Source organism: Microcaecilia unicolor, chromosome 5 (assembly GCF_901765095.1).
Source record: "Microcaecilia unicolor chromosome 5, aMicUni1.1, whole genome shotgun sequence".
Lineage (NCBI taxonomy): Eukaryota > Metazoa > Chordata > Amphibia > Gymnophiona > Siphonopidae > Microcaecilia > Microcaecilia unicolor.
In genome coordinates, this window is record NC_044035.1 from 307,788,519 (window position 1) to 307,809,339 (window position 20,821).

The window sequence follows — 20,821 nt, forward strand, 5'->3', positions numbered from 1 at the left end:
CAGAGTTTTTCTTCACCCAACGCATAATTAAACTCTGGAATTCGTTGCCGAAGAATGTGGTGATCCGAAAGGGACGTATGGGCGGGGCAGGGGGGGCGTGGTGAGGGTGGGGCAGGGGGGTATGGTGAGGGTGGGGCAGGGGGCGTGACATGTGTCCTCTTTTTCAGAGGACAAAATATGGTAACCCTATCCATGTCCATCTCAATAACTCAGCCCCTGTTGGATAGAAAGTGCTAAATAAAGGGAATTGCATTATAATACTACGTATGTATACCATCCCCATAAAGCAAAAAAAAAAAAAAAATGGATTAGCAAACTATAGGACCTTGTTTGAAATGTTCTGCACTAAATGCCTCTAATAAACATTGTGTTTGGGAATGTCCTCAAATACAGAATTTCTGGATGTCTTTCTGGGCCCACTTGAGCACTGTATGTGGCAGTAACTGGCCGGCACACTCCATAGATCTGGATTTGATGGCATTGTGGCGGTCATGGCTTTCTCAGTAATCCTTTTGCGTGAAGCCTGTTTGATGGCGAAGCACTGTATATTGTTAGTGGATTTAAGCAGCTTCACCCACTGTGTTTCAATGGTATAATTGGATGTTTGAGCTGCTACTGATGGAAAAATATGACCGCAGCCCTTCGGGGATGGACTGTGAGGAAGAGGGTTTTTTTTTTTTTTTTTTTTTAAGATATGGGATCCCTTTTTGGTGACCTTACCCTTGAGAGTCTGTCCTGTTATCTTAAATGACTTGGACGTATCATAACTGGAGGTGCTGTGCACTGTTGCTTTCTTGCTAGTTGGGAGTACAAGAATTTGGGGAGCAGATAGCATGTTATATGATCACAACTGAGACGTGTATTCTTTGTGTATTTTAGCACACTCCATGACTAGGGGGATTGGGAGATGTATGGGTGGGGGATATAATGGAAAATTGGTCGTTTTGGTTATCGTTTGTCTGTTGATGTGCTTAAGTACTTGATTATCTGATATCTTGTATATTGCAAAGGTGATGAGACTGAATAAAAATATTTAAACAGAAAAACAGTGATAATAGGATCTTTAGCATTTTTGTTTTCTTTGCCATTTGAGGCAATTGCAATCATAGCCAGTGATTTTTCCATAGAGGCCCAATTCTTCTACTACTATTACTTGACATTTCTAAACCGCTACTAGGGTTACGCAGTGCTGTACAATTTAACATAGGACAGTCCCTGCTCAAAGAGCTTACAATCTAAAGGACAAGTGAACAGTCAGTCAAGTAGGGGCAGTCAGATTGGGGCAGTCTAGATTTCTTGAAGGGTATAAAGGTTAGGTGCCTAAAGCAACATTGAAGAGGTGGGCTTTGAGCAAGGATTTGAAGATGGGTAGGGAGGGGGCCTGGCGTAAGGGCTCAGGAAGTTTATTCCAAGCATAGGGTGAGGCGAGGCAGAATGGGCGGAGCCTGGAGTTGGCGGTGGTGGAGAAGGGTACAGAGAGGAGGGATTTGTCCTGTGAGCAGAGGTTTCGGGCGGGAACGTAAGGGGAGATGAGGGTAGAGAGGTAATGAGGGGCTGCAGACTGAGTGCATTTGTAGGTAAGAAGGAGAAGCTTGAACTGTATGCGGTATCTGATCGGAAGCCAGTGAAGTGACCTGAGGAGAGGGGTGGTATATCGGTTCAGGCGGAATATTAGATGTGCAGCAGAGTTCTGAACGGATTGAAGGGGGGATAGATGGTTAAGTGGGAGGCCAGTGAGGAGTAGGTTGCAATAGTCAAGGCGAGAGGTAATGAGAGAGTGGATGAGAGTTCGGGTGGTGTGCTCAGAGAGGAAAGGGCACATTTTGCTGATGTTAAAGAGGAAGAAGCGACAGGTTTTGGCTGTCTGCTGGATATGCGCAGAGAAGGAGAGGGAGGAATCGAAGATGACTCCGAGGTTGCGGGCGGATGAGATGGGGAGGATTGAGGGTGTTATCAACTGAGATCGAGAGCGGAGGAAGAAAAGAAGTGGGTTTTGGTGGAAAGACGATAAGTTCGGTCTTGGCCATGTTCAGTTTCAGGTGGCGGTTGGACATCCATGCAGCAATGTCGGATAAGCAGGCCGATACCTTGGCCTGGGTCTCCGCGGTGATGTCTGGTGTGGAGAGATACAGCTGGGTGTCATCGGCATAAAGTGATACTGGAAACCATGAGATGAGATCAGTGAGCCCAGGGAAGAGGTGTAGATTGAAAAAAGAAGGGGTCCAAGGATAGATCCTTGGGGAACTCCAGCAGAGAGAGGGATGGGGGTGGAAGAAGATCATGAGAGTGTACTCTGAAGGTGCGGTGGGAGAGAGAGAAGGAGAACCAGGAGAGGACAGAGCCCTGGAACCCAAATGAGGACAGTGTGGCAAGAAGTAAATCATGATTGACAGTATCAAAAGCGGCGGATAGATCGAGGAGGATGAGGATGGAGTAGTGGCCTCTGGATTTGGCAAGGAACAGGTCATTACAGACTTTAGAGAGTGCTGTTTCTGTTGAGTGTAGAGGGCGAAAACCGGATTGAAGTGGATCGAGGATGGCCTGAGAGGTGAGAAAATCAAGGCAGCGGCTGTGAACGCAAGTATTTTGGAGAGGAAGGGTAGGAGGGAGATGGGGCGGTAGTTGGAGGGACAGGTAGGGTCAAATGATGTTTTTTTGAGGAGAGGTGTGACTACGGCGTGCTTGAAGGTGTCAGGGACAGTTGCAGTATTTTAGGGTGGGGGAGGACTGACAAGAAGGGGTTAGCTTGATGCAACAATTGAGAACAATGGGAGTGCTGATTTTGACAGACTTTGCCATTAGTAGTTTATATACCCTGGAAGTTCTCATGAAGGGGTTATGATGCATACTTTCTTTGATTAGTGTTCTGTGACCGTGTGCTTTTTAAAAGTAGTAAATGATAGAACATATGTAATAATGGACAATGAACACATGCAATAACATTACAGTTACCTTTTTATAGTAAAGCATAATTCTCCACAGATATGGATAATTTCATGTTGTAATATTTCAAATTTTCATATTTGTCCTCATGTTTTCCAGCAGGCGTAAACCTGGATGGATCCCACGTCTTCTGGAGTAAGTAATTGAGATTGCTTGGATCATTAAATTTTGTGCTGATATTTGACTACTGAGTGTAAAGACCATCTTTGTATTATTTTTTGGTATGTCTGTTCTTCATATTCATGGAATTTAAGTTGCTTTTTCTGAAGATATTGCTCTAGTGCTTCAAGCTGGGATGGAAGAAAATGATTCCATAGATATCACACTTAAGGTGGTATTCTCTTTTTGTTGGACATCTCTCATGGAGGGTGCCCTAATAAGATAAGTAGTAATAGGACTGGTTAATTTTATTTTTAGAAATGTAGATCATGAGGGGTCTGTTGCTACTGCTCTAGGTTACCACATACTTTCTTTTGTGGCAACACACCTGACAATGTTCACATATCTGATACACTGAACACTGCAATTCGCAGCTGCACAAAGGAAAAAAAAAACCCTATATCATTTCATGATGCCAAACAGAGATGCAAGAGAAATACGGATGCAATGATAACTACCAGAGTGGAGCGGGCTAGACCAGTACTCAACCTAATCCTCAAAAATCAGATCCATCAGGTTTTCAGGATGTCCACATGAATAGGCACAAGATAGGTTTGCATGCACTGCCTCCTAGGTTTATAATTCTCTCATGTGGATATCCTGAAAATCTGATGGGACTAAGGTGTCTCTCAAGGATTGGACTGTTAACAGAAGTAAGGACTAGTTATGGAGATTTTTATTTATTTATTGAAAATTTAACAGTTTACAAGCAATCCAACTTGTGTTCAGAAAAATAGAGCTAAAATATTCAGGCCCATATAAACAGAGGAGTAATTAAATATCAATTTACTCAGTAAAATTATATTAGAAATAAATTTAGCTCTGCCTTGGACCACAATGCTAGTTATAGAGATTTCGAGTACCTGACTTATGTTTCTCAACCTTCCCCACATGCATGGCTATCAAAGTTTTGGTAAAACATCGGTGTGTCCCCGGCACATTGATTGAGAACCACAGAGCTACAGAATGGTCTTTCTACAAGGATAAGCCAGGTCTATTTATTCTCACGAGGAGTGGCCTAGTGGTTAGAGCACCGATCTTGAAATCCAGAGGTGGCCGGTTCAAACCCTTCTGCTCCTTGTGATCTTGGGCAAGTCACTTAACATGCCATTGCCTCAGGTACAAACTTAGATTGTGAGCCCTCCTAGGACCGAGAAATATCCAATGTACCTGAATGTAACTCACCTTGAGCTACTAATGAAAAAGGTGTGAGCAAAATCCAAATAAATAAGTGGGTGACACTGACTGGATTGCCCAGACCAGGACTTAATGACAAGCATAAGAAGAGCTTTGTTGAGCGCAAGACACGCTCCACCGCGCTGGGGAACTGGGTTTGATTTTCACTGCAGCTTATTTATTTGTTACATTTGTGTCCCACATTTTCCCACCTATTTGCAGGCTCGTGGTTTACGTAGCACTGTAAGGCGTTAACCAAGACCGGTTAAGAAACCGGTACAAAGTGAAGTTGTGATAGAAAAAGGTTCATGTGTTACAGACACATTTGGGAATCGTAGAAGGAAGAGTTATGTCCATTACGAGCTTTATTTTCCTTGTGTAGCAGCGTTCAGGCATTTAAGTTGGGTCCGTAGGGTATGCCTTTTTGAATGTTAGTTTTTTCATGATTTCCGGAAGTTTAGGTGGTCATATGTTGTTTTCACGGCTTTTGGTAGTGCATTCCACAGTTGTGTGCTTATGTGGGAAAAGCTGGTTGCATAAGTTGATTTGTATTTGAGTCCTTTGCAGCTGGGGTAGTGGAGATTTAAGTATGTTCATGTCGATCTGATTGTGTTCCTAGTTGGTAGGTCTGAGATTTGTCATGTATCCCGGTGCTTCGCCATAGATAATTTTATGAACCATGGTGCAGAATTTGAAGGCAGTTCGTTCTTTGGGAGCCAGTGCAGTTTTTCTAGTAGGGGTTTGATGTTTTCGAAACGCGTTTTTCCAAATATAAGCCTGGCTGCTGTGTTTTGGGCTGTCTGTAGTTTCTTTATGATTTGTTCTTTGCATCCTGCGTAAATGCCATTCTCCGAGGACAAGCAGGCTGCTTGTTCTCACTGATGGGTCGGTGTCCACGGCGGCCCAGGAACGGAGGATTTTTCCAGCAAAAATTAAAAAAGGTTTGACAGCTTCCAGAGCGCGAGGGACACGCGCTTGCGTGGCCATCTTCCCACCGCGTGCATCCGTTCCCGCCTCAGTTTTTCTTTTTCCGTGGAGGAGAGTGGCTGCATGTGGACTCTGTCCCTCAGACCCAGAGAAAGACTTCTGCGTTTTCGCTCTTTGGTTTGTGCTTTCTCTTTGTTTTACGTCACCTCTGTCTTTTTCCTTTTTTCCAGTTAAAAAAAACATTTTTTTTACCCTTAGGTTTTCTTTCTTTTTCCTCGTGGCCTTCTTAGTCTGCGCTTACGCGGTTCTCATTTTTGTGCCCCTCTGTTGGCACAATCAAGCCTTTTTGATTTCGCCGCCGTGATTTTTCCGCTCATGTCATTGAAGCCTCCCAGCAGCTTCAAGAAGTGTGCTCGGTGTCAGCGGTCGATCTCGGGCACTGACCCGCACGCGTGGTGCATCCAGTGCCTTGGGCCCGATTATCGCCCAGACGCCTGTAAGTTGTGTCTGAGCTTGAAAAAGCGGACACAGGCGTCGAAGAGCTCTTCGGGACCGTCTTTTCGGAGCTACGACTGATTCCTTGGCGTCGACGACAGCACCGGGGATGGCATCAACATTGGGAGCGCAGGTAATGGCTGTTCGGACTTCACCAGTAGCTGGGAGTAGTAGCCATTGAGTGGGTCTCCACCTGCCTCGAGGGCTTCTGCTGTGCAGGCCCATCAGGATCGACCGCTGTCGGACCCGACCCCGAGGAGGCGTGTGGATTCCACGTCCTCGTTGGTACTGAGTGCCGGTGACGTGCTTCGAGACACGGTACCGGGAGCTCCAGGGCAGCAAGGAATTTGGCACCTGAGAAGCGTCGCCGGGAGGAGCGCTCACTCTCCATACAAGAGGTGTCTGTGCGTAGATCTTCGGACATTGCTGTAAACAAATGTTATGAAGTGTCAGTTCTCAGCTCCTGAGAAGGCAATGATTGTTACACAAGATGCTGAATTAGTAGGCTAACTTGTGAGAGCCAAACTGACAGTACAGGCCTAGCCCTTAGTCATAGGCCAAGCATAGGAAGGCATATACAGCAGGTAATGGCTGTCCGGGCTTCACCACTAGTTGGGAGTAGTAGCCATCGAGTGGGTCTCCACCTGTCTCGAGGGCTCCTGCTGTGCAGGCCCATCGGACCCGACCCCGAGGAGGCGTGTGGATTCCATGGCCTCGTTGGTACTGAGGAGTGCCGGTGACGTGCTTCGAGCGAAGGCGAAGAAGCATCGTCATCTGTCTCCTTCGAGACACGGTACCGGGAGCTCCGGGGCAGCGAGGGATTTGGCACCCGAGAAGCGTCGATGCCGGGAGGAGGACTCACCCTCCATACAAGAGGTGTCAGTTCGTAGATCTTCGGACATTCCGGTACCACCTCCCAGGCCTCCGCAGATTCTGACGCCGACTTCTGCACTGGCCCCTCAGCCTTCCTCAACAGCGGCTATAGATGAGCGCATCTGAGCCCTTCTTCCAAGTCTCCTGGAAGGGCTGCTGCGTCAGTCTGTCTCGGTACCGGGGGTGCTTGTGCCCTCGGTACCATCAGTGGAAGCGGCAGCTGGCTCTGTGCCTGTGGTGCGGTCCCTGACGCCGGTACCGCTTGCTGCATTGGCCTCGGCTGCTACCTAGGCGACTCCCCGTTGACGTCGCCGGCATGGGAGTGGACTTCTCGGCATCGCCATAGAGGACAGCGTTCCTTGGCGTTGACACGGGCTCGATTTCGGACGGCAGAGAACTCTTGTCCGATACCGAGGAGTATGCCTCGTGGGATGAAGAGGAAGACCCCAGGTATTTCTCTTCCGAGGAGACTTGTGGTCTTCCTTCCGATCCTACTTCACCTGAGAGCCTCACCTTCTCGTCATTTGTCCGGGAAATGTCTGTGGGCATTCCCTTCCCGGTGGTAACTGAGGATGAGCCCAGGACTGAGATGCTTCACCACCTAAGGAGTCGTCCACTGCCCCTTTGCATAATGTTCTTAAAGAGACATTGCTTAGGAACTGGACGAAACCACTCAGTAACCCCACCGTTCCCAAAAAAGCTGAGTCCCAATATCGGATTCACGGAGAACCTGAGTTGATGAGGTCCCAGTTACCTCACAACTCTATATGGTTGTGGATTCCGCTCTCGAGAGCCAGGGATTTCGCCTCTTCGCCCCCCTGGGGCAGAAGTCTAGGACTCTGGACTCTCTTGGGAGGAAGGCCTATCAGTCCTCTATGCTCGTGTCCAAGATCCAATCATACCAGCTCTACACGAGCATACACATGCGGAACAATGTTAAGCAACTGGCGGACTTGGTGGACAAGCTCCCTCCGGAGCACACCAGGGCTTTTCAGGAGGTGGTCAGGCAGCTGAAAGCGTGTCGGAAATTCCTGTCCAGGAGTGTTTACGACACTTTTGATGTTGTATCCAGATCTGCCGCTCAAGGTATAGTGATGCGCAGACTCTCATGGCTGCGTGCCTCTGACCTGGATAGTCGAACCCACAGCGGCTTGCGGTTGTTCCTTGCCGGGGGGATAATATTTTTAGCAAGAAAGTCGAGCAGGTGGTAGAGCAGTTGCACCAGCGGGAAACTGCCCTTGACAAGCTCTCCCACCGGGCGCCTTCAGCATCTACCTCAATAGGTAGACGGCTTTTCGCGTCAACAGCGTGCGCCCAGACAGGCCCCTGCAGCTCCCCAGCAAAAGCAAGGGACAGGTTTTTGACTGGCTCCAGTTGAGCATAGCTGCCATAAAAGTACCTTTGCCGGACGATCTACCGGTCGGGTGGAGGTTAACCTCCAACCGGTGAGTTCTTCAAATAGTCCGGTTAGGGTACTCCCTCAATTTGATCTCCAGAACTCCAAATTACCCACCGGGAGCCCAGTCCTTCAGCTTCCAGCATAGGCAGGTACTTGCAGAGGAACTCTCCGCCCTTCTCAGCGCCAGTGCGGTCAAGCCTGTTCCACCCAGCCACGAAGGACTGGGATTCTATTCCAGGTACGTACTTGTACAAAGGAAGACGGGGGGATGCGTCCCATCCTAGACCTAAAGGCCCTGAACAAATTCCTGGTCCGAGAAAAGTTCAGGATGCTTTCCCTGGGCACCCTTCTTCCCATAATTCAGGAAAACGATTGGCTATGCTCTCTGGATTTAAAGGATGCTTATACACACATCCCGATACTTCCCGCTGACAGGAAGTATCTTCGATTCCGCCTGGGAACACAGCATTTTCAGTAGTGCTACCCTTTGGTCTGGTGTCTGCGCCCAAGGTGTTTACAAAATGCCTAGCGGTGGTTGCAGCAGACTGGGAGTGCATTTTCAGTAGTGCAACCCTTTGGTCTGGTGTCTGCGCCCAGGGTGTTTACAAAATGCCTAGCGGTGGTTGCAGCAGACTGGGAGTGCATGTGTTCCCTTATCTCGACGATTGGCTGGTGAAGAACACCTCTGAGGCAGGAGCTCTACAGTCCATGCAGATGACTATGCAACTGCTAGAGCTACTTGGGTTTGTGATAAATTACCCGAAGTACTACTACTATTTAGCATTTCTATAGCGCTACAAAGCGTACGCAGCGCTGCACAAACATAAAAGAAAGACAGTCCCTGCTCAAAGAGCTTACAATCTAATAGACAAAATATTAAAGCAAGCAAATCAATTAATGTGTAGAGGAAAGAGGAGAGGAGAGTAGGTTAAAAAGTAGAAGTCCCAGCACAGACCCTGAGGAACCCCACTATTCACCCTTCTCCACCGAGAATACTGACTACTCAATCCCACTCTGTTTTCTATCTTTTAACTAGTGTAGATTAGGAATTGGTTATTGGACAGAAAACAGAGGGTAGGGATAAATGGTCATTTCTCTCAATGGAGGAGGACAAACAGTGGAGTGCTGCAGGGATCTGTACTGGGACCGGTACTATTCACCATATTTATAAATCAAATGGAAATTTGAATGACAAATGAGGTGATCAAGTTAGCAAATGATACAAAACTATTCAAGGTTGTTAAAACACGTGGACTGTGAAATATTTTAGGAAGATCTGAGGAAATTGGAAGACTGGGCATCCAAATGGCAGATGAAATTTAATGTGGACGAATACTAAGTGATGCAGATTGGAAAGAATAATCCAAATCATAGTTACTTGATGTTAGGGTCCATCTTGGGGGGTCAGCACTCAAGAAAAAGATCTGGGTGTCATTGTAGATAAGTAACCTGTTCTGGGACAGAGGGAGTAGGGAACCAGCAGAGATGACCGGCGTTTGCTGCTCTCTGCACCCCTCCAGCAGCGTGCACCTGGGGCAGACCGCCCCCACCGCCTGCCCTCAGTACGCCACTGGCTGTCAGGTACACATCTCACCATTGGTCCCTTACCTTGTCTGCTGAGCCCCCCAAAACCCACTACCCACAACTGTACACCACTACCACAGCTCTTACAGGTGAAGGGGGCACCTATATGTGGGTTTCTGGTGAGTTTTGGAGGGCTTACAGTTTCGTCCAGACGTGTTAAAAGGTAGGGAGAGGTAGGAGCCTGGGTCCACCTGTCGGCGGTCCCATCTTCCAGTTCAAAAGCTAGAATTTATTGGAGCTCTGCTAGACTCCCAGACGGCTCATGCCTATCTCCCCGAGAAGAGGGCAGACAATCTTCTGTCACTTGTCTCCATGGCCAGAGCGTCTCAGCAGATCACAGCTCAGCAGATGTTGAGACTTCTAGGCCGAATGGCCTCCACAGTTCATGTGACACCCATGGCCCATCTTCACATGAGATCTCAGTGGACCCTAGCTTCCCAGTGGTATCAAGCTGCAGGGAATCTAGAGGATGTGATCCAGCTGTCCACTGATTTTCACAATTCCCTTCAGTGGTGGACTGTTCGATGCAATTTGACCTTGGGATGTCCCTTCCAAATTCCTCAGCCTCTCAACGTGCTGACCACGGATGCATCTCTCCTGGGGTGGGGAGCGCATGTAGATGGGCTCCACACTCAAGGAGCTTGGTCCCTCCAGGAATCAGGTCTTCAGATCAATCTCCTGGAGTTGCGAGCGGTCTGGGAAGAATGGTTTCACACATTTGAGTTTCCACATTGAATGGAACATTTTCTTTGTCGTAGATTTCACTTGGCTCTCTAAGGTTTCTGTTGATTGTGACGCTGAGGATTTTCTGGCTGTCTGAGATAGGGAGGGTGTAACCTGGGGTGTTTATATTTGTGGGTTTATTCACATTATGTTGGGATGGGCAGGTCACTTAACCCTGCATTGCCCCAGGTACTGTCATTCCCAGTACTGCCAAAGAAGATTGATACAATGTACCGGATCCACAGCACACCTGGATTTGATAAGCCTCAGTTGCCTCACAGTCCATGGTGGTGGAATCCACCCTCCAAAGAGCCAGGAGTTCTAGAGATACTGCCTCTGCGCCCCCGGGCAGAGAAGCTAGGATCTTGGATTCTTTTGAGAGGGAGATGTTCCAGGCTTCCAAATTGCTTGCTGAGAGCTCTTTCCTTTAGTTCTCAGCTCAAGAAGGTACTTGCAGAAGAACTCTCAGCCCGTCTGAAGGCCAGTGTGATCGAGCAGGTTTCACAAGGAGAAGTGTGAGGGTTCTATTCCAGGTACTTCCTTGTGGAGAATAAAACTGTAGCGATCCATCCCATCCTAGACCTAAGGACCCTGAATAAATTCCTGGTCTGGATGGGTTTCCCTGGGCATCCTTCTCCCCATAATTCAGGAAAACAATTGGCTATGCTCTCTGGACTTGAAGGATGCATATACCCACAGGTGTCCAGTCATTTGTAGAGACCTTCTGAGAAGGGGAACTGTTCAAAAGTTATGTACTTCTTTGCTGCTCTACTAAGTGGTGGACGTTTGCATGCAGTTCTCAGTGTTACATTACATTTAATGCTATATGTATTAATGTCATGTAACACTGAACACTGTATGCAAACGTTCACCATTTAGTAGAGCAGCAAAGAAGTACATAACTTTCGAACAGTTCCCTTTCTTAGAAGGTCTCTTCAATTGACTGGACCTCTGTGGGTAGAGAGTATCCTGGTACCTTGGGGTTTCGGAATTGCAAGTTTCATTCTGAAAGGTGACTTGCAGAATAGAATGTGCCATATCAAGCTCCTGATTAAACCTCTCTCCCTGGCAAAAACCTCTATATATATGATTTCAGTATGGAAGCTTTGGAAAATGTGGTACATAATTGCAGAATTTTCTAGTTCCTTGCAGAATCTTGAAGCTTTCAAATAAAACTGGTGGAGTAGTAGCCTAATGATTATTCCATTGGGCTGGGAAACTGGGTTCAATTCCTACTGCACCTCTTTGTGACCCTGGGCAAGTCACTTATCTCTCCATTGCCCCAGGTACAAAAACTTAAGATTGTGAACTCATTATGGACAGAGAAAGAGTTGAATGTAATAAATGTAAACCACTTTGGTTGTACCGCAGAAAGGTAGTATATCAGATTCATTAATCTTTATCCCTTTACCCTGACTATTATTAGCATTTGTATAGTAGCGCTACCAGACGCACGCAGCGCTGAACACCTGACAAAGAGGGACAGTCCCTGCTCAGTAGAGCTTACAGTCTAAAAATACAGACAGACGACAATTAAGGGCGAGGGAAGTAGTGGGTGAGAAGGAACAAGCTATAGCTATCCTACGGCAAAGAATAATGTTATAAAAAGACTGCAGCCATGAGAAATAGTGACTGCATTGTAGTCAAATTCAACATTCTTGCGGGATAAAACAAAATTAATTGCTATAAAACACTTTTAGAAAATAATTTCATGAAAGGAAGAAAGGTTGGGTATTGAGATGCATGCAGGTATATATTCCTGTTCTGTTTGTGTGGCACTGGCTGTGTGCTACTGGTAGGCAAGATATTGGGTTCATTAGTGATTCTGAGAATGTTCATGTGTATAACTTACCCTTATAACTTCTAACTTATCCCAAATTTCATTTTTTTGTAGTATAAATCCACACAAACATTATCGCAAGGCTCCTTATTCTGCCCATGATGGTTACTTAAAGGGCTTTGAAGATGTGGACAGGTAAGTTGTCACAGCTTTGATAGCCAGCAGTGCTTTTCAGCCTTCTCCTGGAGGCACACATGCTAGTCAGGTTTTCAGGATTGCCCCAAAGTATATGCATGAAAAATTTGCATATAGTAGAGGCTTATGTGTGAATCTCTCATGTATAGTCGTGATAATCCTGGAAACCTGAGTGGCTAAGTGTGTCTCCAAGAGAGTTTTGAGAAGCACTTATACACACTGTAGTTGGCCAGGCTTCTGAAGGGGCACCTGTCAGTGATGGGTAGCTGCTATGATTGTGACCACAGAGACCCAGTTGGACAAATCATGACCCCTCTAGCCCCCATCCCCATCATCTGCAGTCTCCTTTCACTAAGCTTGTGCTATTACTGTGTTCATCACAGCTTTTGTCAGCATTGAATGCTGTTACATAACCACTTTTTCTTTTTCAAAATAACATAGGTGGAGAATTAAGAACATGACTGTATTTTTCAGATAGATGTGATGGAAGCCACTGCCAGGAACTTGTGACCTGGATTGGCCACTTTTGAAAGCAGGATACTGGACTAGATAGACCACTGCTCTGACCCAGTACGGGTGTGCTCTGATGGTCCTGGTGGAATGGAAGGCTCCAGGCTTGGTGTGCTGAGGCACAGAGATGATAGGCAGGTTTTTTCCTTCCAAGAGAGAATTGGTGCTGAACAAAATAGTGGAAACTACCATAAGGAATAAAATGACCAAACACATAGACAAACATGTTTTAATGGGACAGTCAACATGGATTCAGCAAAGGAAATCTTACCTCGCCAGTTTGCTTCATTTTTTTTGAACTCATGAATAAACATGTGGGTAAAGGTTTGCTGGTTGATGTAGTGTCTAAAGCTTTCTGAAAATCTACATAGATTCCTGAGAAAATTAAAAACCCATGGGGTAGGAGGTAATGTTCTGTTGTGGATTGGGAACTGGTTAATAAGAGACTAGAGTTCAGACCACTTCTCTCAGTGGAGGCAGGTGAATAATGGAGTGCCCTAGGGATTTCTACTTGAACCGTTGCCATTTAACACATAAATGAGGGGTAAGAGATGATTCATTTTTGTATTGGGTGCCAGGGCTGGTGGTTGGGAGGCGGGGATAATGCTGGGCAGACTTATACAGTCTGTGCCAGAGCCGGTGGTGGGAGGCGGGGCTGGTGGTTGAGAGGTGGGCATAGTGCTGGGCAGACTTATACGGTCTGTGCCCTGAAGAGAACAGGTACAAATCAAAGTAGGGTATACACAAAAAGTAGCACATACGAGTTTATCTTGTTGGGCAGACTGGATGGACCGTGCCGATCTTTTTCTGCCATCATCTATGTATGTTACTATGTATTCTGCCAATATAATTTTGCAGATGTCTATATAAATTTCGGATTGAATAGTTTTATATCTTCTGTACATTTAAAGTTGTTAAAATGCATGCAGACACTGAAAAAGTATGAGGATCATAGGAAATAGGAAGACTGGTTATCCAAATCATAGATGTAATTTAATGTGCACAAATGCAAAGTGGTGTGCATTGGTAAGAATAATCCAAATCATAGTTCCTCAGCAATCCTCCAGACCGTTCAAGACGCTTGGGGGTTATGCACTCCTACCAGCAGAGGGAGACTGAGAACACTAAAACTTCTTATACAAGTAGCCTGTGCAGACCTTCTACTAACCAATGTTTTCTCAGTCTCAGCAGAGGGTAGATGTGTGCAGCCTGTGCAGTATACTCAGTCTGATAGGCCCGTTTGGGGTTTCTAGGTTGGGTTGTAAATGTTAGAGAGCCCACACTTGGATCTCTGTTACAGGGTGCAAGTCCTAAGGGGCTTCTTATTCTCTGTGGGGGTGTCACACCCGGGTGGCCGGGTCCTCCCCCTGTGCTTTTCCTCTGGAGGACTGCTTGACCTCGGCTACAGACCTCGTTCTGTACCCTTGAGGCGTTTAGGCATCAGCAACGAGGTTAAAAAAAAAAAGTTTTTAAAAGGTGGCTATTTTGGCTGTTCTTGTGGCAGTCCAGAGATAAAATGTCTTCAAGGGCGTTCTTGCCTTAGGCGTTCTTGCCTATTAGTCTGTCAGAGCACAAAGCAACTGTTTGTTTTTATTGTGTTCGCGACCATTATGTCTAAGCCGGCGAGGTGTCGGTTTTGCGCGAAGCGTGACATTGAAGTGAAAGGTGGCCAATGTAAATTTTGTGGGGAGCCTATGTTGTCAGCGCTCTTGCCCCCCTCCCCCCCCCCCCCCCCCCCCCATGCTTTCCCCTGAGTCAGCGGAGGTGCTGGGCGGCGATTTGACCGCACATTCCTGGGTAATAAGCTGAAACCTTTTGCCCAATATGCAGTAGCAGCCAAAAAAGCAAACAGAATGCTTATTGCTGTATGGTGTGACTGCACCTTAAGTATTGTGTGCAGTTCTGTATGCTATATCAAAAAAGATATAGCGGAATTCGAAAAGTTTCAAAGAAGAGTAACCAAAATGATTAAGTGGATTGAACTCTGATATGAGGAAAGGCTTAAGAGGTAAGGGCTCTTCAGATTGAAAGAGATTGCTGATAGGTCTACAAAATCCTATGTGGATTAGAACAGGTAAATGTGAATAGACGTGGGTGTGGGTTTTTTTTTTTTGTTAAACTTTCAAAAAGTACAAAGTTTAGGGGATACTTGGTGAAACGTAAAAACATGACGGCAGGTATGGGCCAAATGGCCCATCTGGTCTGCCCCATCCTCGGTAACCTCTACTCTTCCTTTCCTGAGGAATCCCACATGCCTGCCCCATGCTTTCTCAAATTCTGACACAAGTTAAATGGTAACACTTTAAAGCAAATATAAGAAAATATTTTTTCACTCATTGAATAGAGACTCAGGAACTCGTTACCGGAGTAAAAGTCCGTGATCTGCTATTAAGATTCATGGGTAAAGCCATTAGTTGGGATTAATAGTATGAATCTTGCTACTATTTTGGATTCTGCTGGATACTTGTGACCTGGCTATTTTTAATGTTCTTAATTGGACAAACTCCTCTGGTTTCCTAGGGTAGATATCTTGATGATGGTAGTGAACAAGACCACTATTCCCATAGAAGGTTGGTCAGCTTTGAAGGACAGGAAAGTGGAATTACTTTTCAAGCAGGAGTTGGATCCTCCATGTTTGACAAAGCAGCTTTTAAACTAAAACAGTAGGGGTGGGTGGGTGGAGAAGCTGACAGTTGCCCAGGGAGTGTATGGTTCGGTATGGCATATCCTTGAAGGGGATACTATGGAAACAGGATCTTTAGGGAATCCTGATATTCCTCAGCGACCCTCCAGACTGGTCAAGACGCGTGGGTTATGTCCTCCTACCAGCAGAGGGAGACTGAGAAAACACTAAGCTTTTGAAGCCTGTATATATAACCTGTGCAGAACCTCCACTAGCCAGTATTTTCTCAGTCTCAGCAGAGGTAGCAGTTGACAGCCTGTGCAGTCTCCAATAGTCTGGTGAGGTAGTTTGTCATTGGGTCGTAGGATTTTTTCCTTCCAAACTTTATTCTGTTGCAGTACCCTGTACGTGTGTGTAAAAAAAAAAAAAAAAAAGTGCTTTGGGGCCCTGGGTCCTGTGGGGCCCAGTTTTTCCCCCTGGGGTGTTACACCTATGTTTGGGTCCCTCCCCCTGTGCTGCTCTCTATTTCTGTTTGCTTGGCAGCTTTGTGCCTCGGCTGCTTTCTCAGTATTGTAGCCTTGAGTGCCTTACAATTTCCAGCTGCCAGAGTTGGAGTACTGTGCCTTTAAGGGCATTTATTTCTTTATTTTCAGCGGACCGAACGGGGGTTTCGATTCCTTGCTGGAACGAGGGAGCAGCGCTTTCTTCAGTGCTTTTGCAGTGTGAGTGAGTTTTTGGTTTGGCGCGTTTGCGGAACAGCTTTTCCCTTCCCTCGTGGTTTATGGCGGCCCAGCTCCTCCGATGTCGCGCGTGCTTGTGGCGAGGGGTAGAGGCGCTGGGCGCTCAGTGTAGCTTTGCGGTGCGCCTATAAAGGTGGCTGCGGCTCCCCCCGTCTTGACCGCGGAGGGATCGATGGTGTCGGGAGTCTCCGGGTCAGCGGGAGCGTAGGCAGGGCCGCTGTCAGCGGGAACAGTTTCGGCGGGAACGGCCGCCATCTTGAGTCCGACGCGGCCCGTGGAGCCAGCTGTTTTTGGGCGTGCGGCCTCCGTTTTTGGCACAAAAGGGCCTAATGACGGTCCAGGAATGGTGGGCTTTCCTCCAGATTTTGTCTGGACGCGGTATCAGGCCTGGAGATCGGCGGACCCCCCCCCCCCCCAATTGGAAGAGGGGGCTATTTCCGTCTTGGCTGAGAGACCACGGTTAGAGTGGTCAGAGGACAGGCAATGTTTTTCTCCTGTAGCTGCAGAAGCTGCGCTTAGTGATCTGGGGGAGTCAGATGGAATTGATGGCTCTCAGGAGCAGGATTGTTGGATTCCTGGAGAGGATCCTTCAGTAGTGCGGATTTTCCATAGAGATGAGCTGTCAGAACTCATAGATCAGGTGTCGTCCACCCTTCAGTTTGGTCCTGAGGTGGCTTTGGGGGAAACTGTCCAAGATCCGTTGGTGAAGGGCATTCAGCGTCAGGCGTGATCCTTCCCTATGAACAAGGATCTCCGGGAGATGATTTGTCAGGAATGGGATTTGCCGTGTAAGGTGGCAAAGGCAATGGCGAGGCTTTATCCCCTCCCTCAGGACGATAGGGATTCCTTTAAGGCTCCCACGGTAGATGCAGTAGTGACGGCAGTAATTATAGCTACGGCTATCCTGGTTGATGGAGGAATGGCCCTCCGTGATCCTCGGGATAGGAGGTTGGGATCTTTTCTCTAGCGTAGTTTTGTTTTGTCGGCTCTAGCCCTGCAGGCCTCGGTTTGTGGGGTTCTGGTAGCTCGGGCATGTTTTCATTGGGCCGAGAAGCTTCTGGATGATTCAGTAGATGTTGGTTCTTCTGGGGGTCAGGAGTTAGCCAACTTGGACATGGGTTCATCCTTTTTGTCTGAGGCTTTTATGATTTGTTGCGTACTTCAGACAAAAAAATATGGCTATGGTTGTGGGTCTCTGCCACTTAAGGGAGCTATGCTCTTTGGAGAAGATTTGGACAAGTTAGTGTGAGGTCTTAGTGATACCAAGGTTCTATGGCTTCCAGATTTTCGGTTCAAGGCAGGGGCCAGAACTAGTTCCTCTTGGGGACGGTTTAGGGAGGCTCAGCGGTATAGGCCGGGCAGATCGAGTGGGACCTACCCCTAGCTGTCTGTTCGTCCAATTTAGATTGTAAGCTCTGTTGAGCAGGGACTGTCTTTTCATGTTAATTTGTACAGCGCTGCGTAAGTCTAGTAGCACTATAGAAATGTTTAATAGTAGTAGTAGTAGTAGGACCTCTAGGGGTCGGTTTTTCCAGCGCACACAGTTCTTTCGTGAGAGTCGTCGCGGAGGGCGTGGCTTTTCCACGGGAGGTTAGTATTCAGGCCGCAATTCCCAATGAAGGTGTGTGGGCTCAGGCTCTGGTGCATGTTGGGGCTCGGCTGAGTCTGTTTTACCAGAGCTGGGCCCAAATCAGGTCAGATCAGTGGGTTCTCGAGGTGTTTCGAGGTGGATATGCGCTGGAATTCGAAAGCTGTTCTCCCGAAGTGTTTCTAGAATCCCTCTGTCAGTCTTGGAGCAAGAGGGCAGCAGTGAGGGACACTCTGCGGTGGCTGCTCGCGTTGGGAGCCGTGGTTCCTGTTCCTTCAGATCAGCAACGCTCAGGATGCTATTTGATCTATTTTGTGGTCCACAAGAAAGAGGACACTTTTCGTCCCATTTTAGATCTCAAAAGGGTCAATGCGGCACTCAAGGTGCCCTCTTTTCGGATGGAGACGTTGCGGACGGTCACTGGTGCGGTCCGGAAAGGAGAGTTTCTCACTTCCTTGGATTTGACGGAAGCTTATCTTCACTTTCCTTCGTGCGGCCTTTTGGTTCCAAGTTACAGGGTCCGATTTGTCGGTTCCTTGCAGAGAAGGCGCCGACGGCCCGTACTTATCGTCAGGTCCTGGGCCTGATGGCGGCGACCATAGAGGTAGTTCCGTGGGCCAGGGCGCACATGCGTCAGGTACAGTCAGCTCTGCTCAGTCGTTGGTCCCCTCTGTCGCAGGACTTGGAGATGTGTTGTCCGCTGTCGGTGGTCCCTCATCTCAGTCTCCGCTGGTGGCTCAACCTGCGCAATTTGGGAAAAGGAATGCCGTTGGAGTCCCCACAGGGGCTGGTAATGGTCACGGATGCCAGTCTGCAAGATTGGGGGGCACATTGTCTCGGTCAGGTAGCTCAAGGCCGCTGGTCTCGGGCAGAAGCAGAATGGTCCATCAACCGGCTGGAAACTCGGGCCATTCGAGTGGCGCTCCAGGCCTTGCCGTCGGTGGTTCGCCACAAGGCAGTCCGAGTGCTCTGCGACAACGCCATGGCAGTAGCGTATGTCAACCGTCAAGGGGGGACGAAGAGCCTTGGCAGTGCAGTTGAACTCATCTTCAGGCTCTCTTGGCAGCGCATGTGGCCGGGGTAGGTCACACAGATGCAGATTATCTCAGCAGGCACACTCTAGATCCCAGAGAGTGGTCTTTTCTTCGGTCAGTGTTCCAGCGAGTTGTGTCGGTCTGGGGACTTTCGGTGATAGATCTTAGGGCAACGGCTCGCTATGTGCAAGTTCAGAGATTTTTTTTTTTTTCAGTCGCTGAAGAGACCCTCGAGCGGAGGGAATCGACGCTCTTCTGTTGCCTTGTCCTCGGGAGTGGCTGTATGTGTTTCCTCCGTGGCTGTTAGTCGGTCAAGTAATATAGCGCATCGAACTTCACTCCGGTCGGGTGATTCTGGTGGCTCCGGATTGGCAGCGTCGACCATGGTACGGAGACCTGGTGCGGTTGGCAGGGGCGGCGGCCCTGCCTTTGTTGGGATCAGTTCTGTGTCAAGGCCCGATAATCATGCCGGATCCGGCTCGGTTTTCGCTTACGGCTTGGCTCTTGAGCGGCACAAGTTGAAGAAGAGGGGGCTTTCGTCCAGTGGCTTTGCTACGATGTTGAGTTCCCGTAGACGATCCACTTCCTTGGCGTATGTCCGGGTTTGGAGAATCTTTGAGCACTGGTGTGAAGACCATCGAGTTCGGCCGTGTCGCTCTTCGGTGGCGGAAGTTTTGGAATTTTTGCACGATGGTGTTGATAGGGGTCTGGCCTTATCTACACTGAAGGTTCAGATGGCAGCTTTGTCATGTTTTCGTGGGAAGCTTCAGTGAAAGTCCTTCGCTTCTGTGCCTGAGGTAGTGCGTTTTTTGAAGGGTGTTAAGTTGCTGCGTCCGCCTCAGTGACGGATGGTGCCTCCGTGGGATTTGAAGCTAGTTTTGGATGCTTTGATCGGGCCTCTGGTATCGGCATCTTGTAAGGATTTATCTTTAAAGACAGTCTTGTTGGTGGCGATTACTTCAGCACGGAGGGTTTCAGAGCTTCAGGCTTTGTCTTGTAGGGAACCATTTTTGCCCTTTCTGAGGGAAAGGTTTCGTTGCGGACGGTGCTTTCCTTTTTTGCCCAAGGTGGTTTCCGAGTTCCATGTTAATCAGGTCATCTCTCTGCCAGTGTTGGGTGATATGGCTGGAGATTCGGAGCAGCGTGGTATTGCCAAGCTGGATGTCAGGAGAGTTTTGAGTTATTATCTCTCTGGAACTCAGGACTTCAGAGCCTCTGACCGTTTGTTCGTTCTTCATGCTGGCCCAAAGAAGGGTGCAGCGGCTCCTAAGGTGACCATAGCACGGTGGTTGAAGGAGGCGGTTGCATCTGCTTACTTGGTGAAGGGTCCTGTGGTGCCTAGGGGCTGGTCTGCTCATTCCACTAGGGGAATGGCAGCCTCGTGGGCGGAGAATAGTATGATTTCTCCGTTAGATATTTGTCGGGCTGCGGTTTGGTTTTCGTTGCATTCCTTTGTGAAGCATTATAGGATTCCTGTGCATGCAAAGGACAAGGTGCGCTTTGGGGCAGCAGTTTTGACCTCTGGCCTTAGTAGGTCCCTCCCGTAAGTTAGTTACTGCTCTGGTACGTCCCACGCGTCTTGACCGGTCTGGAGGGTCGCTGAGGAAGGAGAAATTAGATCTTACCTGCTAATTTTCTTTCCTCTAGACCCTCCAGACCGGTCAAGAGCCCGCCCTGTCTGTATTGGAGGCCAGGAGGTGTGTTTGTTGGATAATTCTTGGCTTCTGTAGATTGTTGTTTCTCTAATTGCAGACTCTGTTTATTTCTGTTTTGTGATAGGAGTCTGGGACAGGTGGGGCTCTTCTTTGATGGTCCACCTGTAGAAGCCCAACTGTTTTATCAAAGGCAAAGGAACTTGTTTCCGTAAGAGCAAGCGGAAGATGTTTCTTGTTTTTGCAGTTTACTGTGACCACGTACAGGGTTGCTAGTTGTTGTTAGTGTTTTTTGTTTCTCTGCTTTGTCAGGGTTATACTGGCTAGTGGAGGTTCTGCACAGGTTATATATACAGGCTTCAAAGCTTAGTGTTTTCTCAGTCTCCCTCTGCTGGTAGGAGGACATAACCCACGCGTCTT

General features: G+C 47.9%; 1 protein-coding gene across 1 annotated transcript in view; it reads left to right on the forward strand.

The window, feature by feature from the left end:
- The window catches only part of LOC115470808 (nuclear receptor coactivator 5-like), a 132,991-nt gene that overhangs the window by 20,380 nt on the left and 91,790 nt on the right, over positions 1 to 20,821 (forward strand). The window contains 2 exon segments of the mRNA XM_030204358.1: positions 3,043 to 3,078; positions 12,174 to 12,254. Coding sequence (XP_030060218.1) covers positions 3,043 to 3,078; positions 12,174 to 12,254 — 117 coding nt within the window.